Genomic DNA, 11894 nt, shown 5'->3' with positions numbered 1-11894 from the left:
ATCACTAACGGTATTGTCCACATTGCAGCTGTGGCTTATTATTTTCTACGTATCTTATCGGGCACTACTGAAGTGTAATTAGTCAAATTCTTCGGAAGTTATTACGCTCAAACTTTATCGTTATCTGGTCAAAAATGCCTTGTCAGGTTTCTCATACTAAACGATATATTCAGTCGTCGATATATCGTCGTGTACGATAGCAAGTTCACGTATATTTTTAATATTTTTGTGCAAACAGTAGTGTTGTGTTTTAGTTAAGTTTGAGTTAAGACAGTAGAAATAAGTTGTAAATACATTAAAGATGGCTTTTTGGCGACCATTTGAATGTGATACCAACGAGAATACTAGCGACAATCCAACGGACGATTTAGGTATGTAAATTCTTATTTAAAACAAGTTTAATAATTAGTTGTATAGGGATGCTCGGTCATAATATTCACCCTTAATCTATTTTTTTTAACAATTAAAAGTAAAAATATTTCTTTTAGATCCAACACCAATAAATTGAGAATTTGTAAATAAGGACTTACATATTCAAGCGCAAAGGATTATTCTAAATATATATTCCTGTTTAAGAGGCGAAAATAATACACTTTCGGAAAATAATATTGTGTTAAGGATATGTGAACTTACCAAACTTGCGCGTACGACAGTTTTACGTGTTATTGCAGCTGGGGAGGTAAGTGATCATTCTGTTAAACGTCAAAGAGTTGGACAAAACCTTAAAAAGATTGATAAGGCCACTAAAGACGTTATTTGTCGCTATGTCTACGAATTTTATCAGGACAACAAAGTTCCAACGTTGGAAATGCTTCAGGACAAGTTGAAAATATATCCCGATTATGCATATAAATCCCTTGATACATTGAGGCGTGTTTTAATAGAATGCGGATTTAGTTATAAAAAATTAGATAAGAGAATGGTAATTATGGAATCTACAAGGATTGTAATACAGAGGCAACATTATTTACGTAAAATAAAGGAATATCGAGATGACAACAGAGACATTGTGTATCTTTATGAAACGTGGTTTGACACCCATGATGTAGTTCAATATGGCTGGATGGATGATAGCAAAAAGTGCTGCTTGAGTACTCCTTGTTCGAGAGAAAAAAGAATTATAATTCTACATGCTGGAACTAAGAGCGGATTTGTACCTAATGCCTTGTTATTATCGGCCAAAAACATTAAACAGTCATCAGCTGATTATCATGAGGATATGACGGCTGAACTTTTCGAAAAATGGGCAACGGAACAACTTTTACCGAATATTAAGACAAATTCCGTGATAGTAATGGACAATGCGTCATACCATTCTAGACTCTACACCAAAATTCCAAATACTAGCTCCAAGAAGGGAGATATCATAGAATTTATGGAGAACAAAGGCATAGCAACACCTAGTAAATGTACCAAAAAGGAATTGTTGCAATTAATTAAGCAACAAAATTTTCAAAAAGAATATGTAATAGATAAACTCTTTGAACGCCACGGGCATACGGTTTTACGGCTCCCTCCATATCACTGTGTTTTCAGCCCAATTGAAATGATATGGGCCGAAGTAAAAAAGGAATTGCGGAAAATGAATCAATCTCCCCAATTAAGTGACGTTGTTGTCCAAAATATAAGAACAGTGATCGAAGAACTTAACAAAACTGACATTTGGAAAAATTGTGTAGTTCATGTTCAAGTAAAAGAAAAAGAATATCCTACTTTACCACCAATTGAACCGGTAGTTATAAACACAAACGACGACTCAAGTTCTGGACACACGGATAGTGATAGTGTTTAATTGTGTGAATATTTCCACAAAGACTTCCACAACTTGTCAAAAATATGTTCTGTGTACCGTAGTAAATGTGATCTCTCCATTAATCTATAACCTAAGAGAAAATTCGACTGGAAGACGAATTGGCCGATTTCATGATGTATCATGATGATTTCATGTATCTTTCAAAAATAAGCTCTTTAAACCGACGAAACTTACAGATCATATTCGTGATTATTTTTTACCAAAAAAAGGGATCAACTTTGTTTTAAGCGTAACTTGCTTACATTTGATGCTAGAAACTTTTTAAAAATCAAAAATAAAGATTCCTTTAAACAATTTAAAAAAAAAGTAAAAAAACATTTTTTTGATTATTTCACGTTGAATTATTCGATATGGAATTTGACGAATAGGTAAGAATCTATTTTTCATTAGCTATAACTCCGCTTCTGCTGGGTATACAGACTTCATACATATAATATTGTTTTCACTTTTTTATAAACTGTATTTTTGCTAACAACATTTTTTCCATAAAATACTTACCTTTTGAGTTATTTGCGAGAAACCGTCCAAAAACGTGGTGTTTTTGTTGAAAAATGAATATATTCACTCGCAAATAACTCGCAAAGTATTGATTTAGTAAAGACCTCTATAGAACAAAAGTTGCCTAGAATTAGTCAGTTTATCCACTTCCGGAATTATTTTGGATGTATATCTTTTCACCACCGAGAAGGGGCGGTACCCACCCCCAGGGCAAAAATACACATCGGCACAATATCACTTTTTTTCTTTGATACGTTAGCTATATGTGTATGCCAAATTTCATGTCAATCCCAGTGGTTCTTTAAAATTTAGAGGTTTTTACAATATTTTACCGTTGGTGAATGGACTATGTGTATTAACTTTTAATCATCTTTGGTGTCAAGTTCATAAAGAAATGTGAATAATTAACAATATTATTACTGTTTAACAAAATATTAGACCTTAATTTAAAAATAAAAGTTTATTATTTAATTTCTATTGCGCCGCCTATGTTTTACAAAAGGCGCCGACACTTGAGTGTCGAATTTTGTTTTTATACTTGTCCAACTGACATCGTAAGTACTTTACCTGTAGGTGGTTTAGTCGACCCTCCTATATTAAACTCCCATTTGGGCAGATGTATTAAATTACAAAAAGTACAGATACATGATAACCAGAGCTCAGCGAAAGCGATAGCGAGCGTACCCGCCTACTCACCTGCTAGCGAAAGAACGGCAGACGCTCTATAACTCTCGAGACGATCGCCTACTTCAAGTCAGAGCCGCCATTAGAGAACAATTACTAACAAGCTATTACATGCAACTAAGCATTACTAAATGGCAAGCAGAATGGGAGGCACAGATAGACAAGACACAATGGACCAAAAAATTAATACCCAATGTGATAGAGTGGTACAAATGTAAGTTCAAGAGAGTAAATTTTTATTTTATGCAGTTCCTCACCGGACATGGATCTTTTAGGTCTTACACGTATCGTATAAGGAAAACCAGCGATGATAATTGTGTCACATGTAACGTAGAAGACGATGCGAAGCATTGTATCTTTAAGTGCAAAGTATTTGCGTCGGATCAACATATAATGCAAACAAAGCTATGAGAGTTATCCTCTGACAACTTGATACGTGTCGCTATAAAAATCAGAGAGAATTTTGAATTTCTTATAGACCAAGTAACAAAAATTATCAAGAGAAAGTCCATGATAAAGAAATATACTGAGACAGAATAAGAGTGATCTGGGGCAATCCGCCTTCATTCAAAATTAGTTATTATTATATATTAGGTATGAATATATAGATATGTGTATATGTATGTATATATGTATTTGTTTTTGTATGTAGGTGTTTATGTGTGTATGTACGTATATATGTATGTACTTGTTTACTATACTTACTTATTGTTACGTAGTGTACCTATACATTCCATATACTTTCCCCCTGGTTCCTTACCGCTATTAGGTAATACTATCGGCAAGGCCACGTCTCTGTTTCACATACATTTTTTCTGGTTCCTTAGTGCTCCTAGCTAAGAACAGGCAACAAATCTTTAGTATCAATTTTTGTAGCGCAAGGCACCCCTTAGTTTCGTTTACTAACTGAACTCGTACGAGGTGTCTTGACGAAGAATGGGTGGTTTTAGTTGGTAGGCAGGGCAACAGGAAGACATCTGTTTGCAGGATCTCCACTACACAGGAGAAAATGGGCTCGGATGTTTTCCTCTGCCCTGAATGTAACACACATCGAGCCATGGTATGGTGTTTAGAACATTTCTACCCTCATAAAAAAAGGATATCGTTCAACCTAATAAAATACCATTTTATGCACAGATTTTTAATTTGATAATTGACAACTAACAACCAAATTACCGTACCATTCAGTATTTAGATTGTTATATCTTAAACAAAGCGAGGATAAAATCCATGTTAAATGGCCTTGGGTCGAACTTAACTAAAATATATACTGATACTTAGGTCAAAAACAAAGGAAAATACACGTTTGTAATTTTTTGTTTCTAGTGTATCATATTGAAAAGTACAGAATCTCAAAATATTATTCCACTTGTATCGCTGAGTCTTTTACCATTGAAAAGACATTAAAATGGTGTGAAACTTTAGCATGCACGAATGTAGCAATAATATCAGATTTAAAGTCAACATTAAAATCTATCAGCGGTCATCAATTCCGAACTGCATTAATTTTCAAATTCAAATTCAAATGAATAGCAAAATAATGTAACTGTTTCGGTTATTTGGATAAAGGAAAGGTAATGAACATTGGAATATTAGCGCAAAAAGTACTCACAGTTGCAATCATATTGATAGAGCATTTAATTTAAAATATTTGAATATTGCTCTCGAACCTAATATTAGTTGGAAATGGGAAGCTGATTAAAAAAAATTGCAAAGAAATCTACAAATCGGTATTTTAGCATTATCCCTACACTTTTAAAAAACATTCCATATTTGCCCTACAATTATAATAAAGCAAAAATGTCATTATTGACTCAATTAAAACTAGGCCGTGGGGGTTTTACACCCCACTTATATAAAACTGGAATACCTAACTCTCCTGTCTGTATTTGTGACAGCGTATCCGTTGGTGATATCAATCATATATTTCTTCTATGGTGTATCAAGAACTAATTCATAATGAGATTCCATTGCCGCTAAATATTACAGCTTTTCTCTTTTCCTCAGATAAATTGGTACCTGATTATACCATAAATTTTATCAAAAATGGAAAAATAGTGTTATAGTTTAAAGAAATGAAGAACATGAAAATATTCCAAATATACAGAGTGGCCCAAAAGTCTGGAACGGCCAATTATCTCGTAAACTGCTCGTCATAATTGTACAAAATTTGAGGTACACCTATTTTGGAATACTGAGATTGGATATTTGATATTTGCAATGTTGCCAGATTTGCCGTTTCTCTTATATTATTAGTAACTTTGGTTTTTCGAATTCATCACCCTGCATATTCAGTTATTATTGAAATCTCCCATTCAATACGAGTTCAACCATATGTAACACTCATGATTTTATGTAGTCTGGAAGGTCTTAAATACATAAAACAGTGCAAGATATGTAGATTTTAATAAATTTTAATATTTAAATGTAGAATACTATGATTTTGACATTTGATCACCATTTACATTATTAACTAAAACTGACAGTAGTTGTGTTTTGAAAAGTTCTGCAAGATAAATTATTATAAGAAAATTTCAGATACTAACAGAATATGTTTTTTCGATGAAGCAGTGTGGAAGTGTAAATCGACACAATTTAAGGTATTGGAGTGACGTAAGTCCATTGGTGTGCGTGATGCGTGATGCGTGAAAACCATACTCAAAGATCACAAATGTATGGTCAGGTATAGCAGGTACTCAGTTAATTGGGCCATTTTTTATCGTACTTTGACTTAAATACTTCAATTGTAATCTCATACGAAAATACAAATTATAGGATCTTTATTAATACTTAGGATAAACATGAATACTTTTTATGTAAGCAATCTGGACACACTGCAAAGTCCTGTCTTAACCCACAAGAAATATCTAGTAATCCCTCTCCAAGTACAACTTGTCTTGACACAAGTCTTAAATCACCTTCTTTACTGGTTACCGCTAGCCCCCTAAACTTAAACTCTAATAACACACCAAATACAACAACCTTCGCAACTCTTAAATTAGCTCCTTAAAAGAAAACAAAAACTGATGACAAAGAAAATGGTAAAATTAATCCATCTGCCCATTCAAGTACTGAAAAATTAATTTGTGCCAATCCAGAAAAATTTTCGTTATCAGCATTACAAATAATTGCCTTCCTAGAAAATTCCTTTGAGAGTAGTGATCCTCTCAAAGAAGCTCATAATTTCACCACGAACATTCATTCTCTCCTCGAAGATCTTAAACAAATATACCAAAATGTACCCGATAGATCACTTAAAAATCACATTACAAGAATAACGAAAAAACTAAAACGCACATTAAATTCTATAGACGCTGAAGAACTTACCAGCCTTACGTCCAATAATTCATGTGACTCTAACTACAATGATCTTGATCTTTTCTAAAAATTACGTAATTAGTACAAGGTATATTCTTTCTACTAACTAAATAAGTTTTTAAATTTTTTTTTTACAATGGAACTGCGACGGATACTATCCGCACCTTGAATTCATTCAATATCTTATATCAATTTACCATCCAGATTTTCTTTTTCTCCAAGAGACTAATTTAAATACAAATAATATTCCTCATCCTAAATCCTTTAAAGGATACCACTTCATTAGCTAGTGGAGGTGCATCAACATTTGTGTCCAGCGAAATATTCTCAACAATGCTACCATTAATAACGATCTTGAGGCAATTACCATAACTACATATTGCCCTTATAAACTTACCATCTGCTTCATATATATTCCCCCAAATCATTATCTAAAAGAAAAAGAGCTCCTAGACCTTATATTCCAACTTCCACAGCCGTTTATACTTACAGGAGACTTCAATGCATATAACAGTATGTGGGGTTCTCAATCAACATTTGGACGGTTGAAAAGTGGTTGAAAATATATCACTTAGTATTAGTGATCCTAAATATGCACCTTTTTTAACCTGGCAAATAGCTGACGACCTCTTTGATAGCAATCATTATGCTATAATAATTTCCAACAATTGTAGTAGGACTGCCTCTGTCAAAAGCTAATGCGCCTAAATAAAGCTAACTGAAGAGTATTCAAAAGCTTGCTCATGATCATCTAATAATCAATGATGTAGACTATTTCTTAACGTCAATAACAGACACTATTCTTTCAGCTGCTAAGACTCATATTGGCAAAACATCATTCTCTCTAAATCATAAAGCAGTTCCTTGCTGGAACTCTTCTTGTGGAGAGGCTATTTGCCTATTCAGAAAAGCTTTAAATAAGTACCAAAAAAATAGAAGCCTTGAAAATCTAAAAAATCCCAAAAAATTTAAAGCCAAAGCCAAACACGTAGTTAAAAAAAGTAAAAAATCATCTTGGCAAGATTACGTATCATCTATCAACGAAAACTCCAATCCTAGTCAACTTTGGAAAAAATACGACAAATTCAAGGTCACAAAACTAATAATAAAATTACTGGTTTAATTTTAAATGGTATATGTATTTAAATGAACTTATTCCTAACGCTTTTGTCAAACATTTCGAAGAGAAGTTCAGGTATAAAACTATTAATATTAATTTATCTCATCATGACTTATATTCACACAGAAATCATCTGATATCATCTAAATATAGTAGATTCCTTAATTCTTCTTTTACTATCCATGAGCTTATATATGCCAAAGCTAATAGTAAAAACACTGCAGCTGGGCCTGATGATATTCCTTATGCATTCCTAAAGCATTTGTCTAATAGTGGTCTTAATTAACTCCTTAATTTATACAATATAATCAGGAGTTCCCATAAATTTTCATCTCAGTCTAGCAAATCCATTATTATACCAATACTCAAGCCAAATCAGCCAACTATCTTTCCACAATCTTACAGGCCCATCTCTCTCACATGCACTATGTGTAAGCAAATGGAAAAATGATCAAAAAACGTCTTTTATGGTATTTGAAAAGCACACGATTATTCCAAAGAAACAATCTAGATACCAAAAACAGCGCTCCGCAAGAGATAATCTGGTACTACTCCAAACCCATATCTCCCAACGCAATAAATTGCAGGCAAGATTTGATAGCAACTATCTTTGATATAGAAGGCGCATTTAATACCACCTCTAGAAATGCAATCCTTGACAAACTATTTGAATGTAACCTTACTTACAACATATACGCATTTATCAAGAACTTCCTAATATCTAGATCGTTCAGGGTTTCTGTTAATAACTTCCTTTCTTCTCCACACATCCAATATTATGGAGTTCCTCAAGGTTCAATTTTAAGCACATCCTTATTCATTCTTTTGATTAGGAAGTTAAGTGAAAATATAGCTCCCTCAATCAAATGAGCATTATATGCCGATGACCTAATAATGTACTGTCATGGTAAATCCAACGCAACTACTAGTAAAATTCTACAATTAAGAGTAAATGACCTAAAAAACAAAGTAGCTTCTCTAGGACTTACCCTCTTACACTCTAAATCCAAAGTTATTAAATTTAGCAGAAAAATATCTTTTAATCCTGAAATCACTATTAACAACTTCAAATTACCGGTTGTTGATAATTGCAAAATATTAGGACTGATATTTGATTCACGATTAACCTGGAAACAGCACATACAGGAACTTAAAGGAGTTTGCCTAAAAGGGTTAAGTATAATCAAAACACTCACATTATCATTGGGGCGGGGAAGAAACTACGTTACTAAAAGTTTACGGATCACTAATCCGCTTCAAGCTCAACTATGGATGCTACGTCTATATGTCTGGAACTAAATCAATCTTAAATTCACTAAATATAGTACACAGCACGGATATCTCTCTATGTCTTGGAGCATTCCGTTTTAGTCCGTCAGAAAGTCTGTAAAGCTAATGAACCTTCTCTATGGCTTAGGCGAGAAAACCTTCTTCTTTCCTATGCTACTGCAATTTCTTCGAATCCGTCCAATCCAGTATATCATTAAATTACATCATCACACCAACCCCATAATAACCCATGTAACTTAATTATACATCCTATTCCCAGTCTTCTACAATCGTTACTTAAAGATATAAATTTGGCTGAAACCAGAACTCTGCCATTCTCCAATAATCGCTATTGGACCAACATACTCCCACATCATGATATTTCCCTCACCAAATGTAACAAGGAAGATACCAGTATTAGTACATTAAGAATACTCTTTCTAGAATTTATAAACAAAAATACATATAACATAGCTCTTTACACTGACGCGTCAAAGACTTAAAGTGGTGTTGGATATTCTGTAACCACTGTACAACAGCCTATCGAACTCTCTAAAAGTTTTCCTTGGTGTAGTATCCACACTGGTGAACTACTAGCTATCTCACATGCTTTCAAATATGCCCAACAATATCTAAATACACACATAGCCATATGCTCTGATTCACTTTCTAGCTAGTGAAGCTAGACTAAAGAAGTTTAATCTATCCACCTGGCAGATTCACTGGAATAATGTTACTTCAGCGCTGCATGAAATTAAACCCTCAGTGAACCTTTTTACCTATCCCAGTTTATCTCAAAAAAATAAAGCAATCATACGGAGATTGCGTATAGTCCATACCCGTCTAACTCATGGCTACTTGATGACATCATCTTCACAACCAACAACGAAAATGTCAGCACTGCAATACGACTCTCCGAATCAGGAATATACTTATCGAATGCCCTTTTTATTCCAAAATATGCCAACAGCTCGATATCAGTACTAACTTCAAAGAGGTCCTAAACAGTACAGACTAAATCAACAAGGTTATCAAATTCCTCGAGAAAAGTCAACTGCTCAATAAAATATAAATGTTACGTTACAAGTTTCTATTATTATTCTCTTACTATTCTCTTATATAAATATTACCTACCTACATTATTTTGTAATTTATATATTACCATGTAAATCTTAACTCGTGCTAATGGCCATAGATGTCACATGCACGTTAATTTAAATAAAAAAAAAATTGACTACAGGAAATATATGGATTCTTGTCACAGAGGTCCATATTACTCAAATCAACTGTCGTTTTCCTCTCCGATTTAGTGTCACAGGCAGGGTACTTTTTTTGCTTATTTTCCTGGTCTAATAGAACAACTTTAGTAACTTTTGAAAAATATGTACAGGTTTACATTTTGCTTTCGTGTTATCTTTAATTTGAAAATAAAATCATTTCCAATTAGTTTTTTTTAAATCTTATAGGAATATACATATTTACATTAGAAGTTTTTATTTTACTGTAAAAGTTTTTTAACTATGGTATACACCCTACCACTGGGAACTGTCCCATTTTAAGCCATTATTAAAAGTTAGCCACAAACTTTATTGTTATTTAGTTTTGAGCAAGCGACTCATAAATATTTACTAATATAATAAGTAATATATAACTAATATTAATAACGTATTTATTAATAATATTTTCTTATAATTAATGGTTTGATTGTTATATATTGTGCTTACTAGCACAATACCTAATACAGCAACCAATTTGGTGAAAGATTCAGAATAAAATTAGTCTATCCCATTTAGGAAATTTTCAGTTTAGTGAAAACATTAATATACTTTTAATTTGTCGTGTTATAGTAGTTTTAACCCTCATTATCATCGAGTGCCATAGTCTGAGAACTAATACGCACTCCGATGCGGATCGCCTCGCCTCGAATTTTCTTATTGACTGGCTAATCTGAAAATACCATATAAATAGTAAAATACTTATAAATATCGGTGATTTTCAGGACAGCCAGGTCAGTCCTTCTCGGACTCCCCTAGAGCATAGCGCTCTAGGGGCTCTACTTACTGTTTTCCCAGACTCTGTGGCTGAGTTTCGTTCTACGGCACCAGTTATTTTATTTTAACCCTATTAGTGGTTTATTATACTTTACCTTGTCTTTTTCAAAACAAGCTATCAAGAGAGCGTTTTTCGTGGTTTTTTAAGCCTTTTATACGCCTTATTTTTCGCAAAAAGACGACATCATATTATCAGATTCTCTTTGTGAAACATAATACCAATAGGTTTAATAGTGAGGCCAAAGCTTTCCATCAGACAGTGTAATAATATTTGTTTATGTATTCAATCACAAATTAATCCCTTAATTTGTAATCTAACATTATTCTTAACTTTTTAACCTTTTATAGTTTCACCGTGTATAATTGAAACATTGTGAAACATATCGTGTAATATTTTAATAATTAGAGTCCATTAACATGCAAACCTGCACTTAATAACTTGTCGAATAATATATTTTCTAATTGAACTTCCTAAGTGTTGCAATAACGGCCTAAATTAAATTGTATTGTAAGTTCATAGTTCAAAGTTTGTTAGTATGATGAAGCATTAACCTCTGTGCTGAGGTATATATTATTTATTATATATTATTTGTGAAATTATAAATTGGGGATCTGAGCGCAGTCTATTGTAGAAAGTTACCTAACTAACATCTACAGATTGAACCAATTTAAAACGGAACATAAAATTTAATATATGTCTGTTTGAACTGCATTTGAAATAGTGGACCAATATAAAACTTGGACAAAAATAAATCCATACCCGGTGATAGACATTGTATAAAATATCGTTCAACTATCTGTCTCCTTTAAAGGAAAGAGGAGCTTGCCTAATAGTCGGAGAGATAGAGCCGAAATTTTGAACTGATCAGTAATATGACATTTCTCTATTGGAATATATTCATTGTAACTGGGTTAAGACTTTGCCTTACAGGCGGACGCCCCTCGTGGTACAGGGGGTGGCTATACAGGGATAAAGTTGTCATTTTTTTCGGAAAAATTAACGATCGATAATATGGCTGAACATTTGCCCAGAGTAAGATCTTGGTATAACTAGACGAAATCCCAAAGGGCGGACGCGAGAGTGGATACATAAGGGGTGGCGGACAGGGGTGAGGTTGCAATTTTTTGGGGAAAAATTAAC

General features: G+C 33.3%; 1 protein-coding gene across 1 annotated transcript; it reads left to right on the top strand.

Annotated features, from left to right (window-relative positions):
* The first annotated feature begins 301 nt into the window (after positions 1–301).
* On the top strand, positions 302–1792 carry LOC140438869 (uncharacterized). Its single transcript, XM_072528508.1, has 2 exons — positions 302–371; positions 672–1792. Exons 1-2 carry the CDS (start codon positions 302–304, stop codon positions 1790–1792), a joined length of 1191 nt encoding a protein of 396 aa, XP_072384609.1.
* Positions 1793–11894: the final 10102 nt, after the last annotated feature.

This window comes from Diabrotica undecimpunctata, chromosome 4 (genome assembly GCF_040954645.1).
Source record: "Diabrotica undecimpunctata isolate CICGRU chromosome 4, icDiaUnde3, whole genome shotgun sequence".
Classification (NCBI taxonomy): Eukaryota; Metazoa; Arthropoda; class Insecta; order Coleoptera; family Chrysomelidae; genus Diabrotica; species Diabrotica undecimpunctata.
The sequence above is the reverse complement of the archived record's forward strand: the minus strand, read 5'-3'. Positions and strand labels throughout refer to the sequence as shown.

What these genes read in the sequence shown, in the direction of transcription:
- LOC140438869 (XM_072528508.1), top strand. Translation starts at nt 302, where the DNA reads ATGGCTTTTTGGCGACCATTTGAATGTGATACCAACGAGAATACTAGC. An exon ending in CAATCCAACGGACGATTTAG is followed by an intron (nt 372 to 671) that starts GTATGTAAATTC and finishes GTGTTATTGCAG; the next exon opens with CTGGGGAGGTAAGTGATCAT.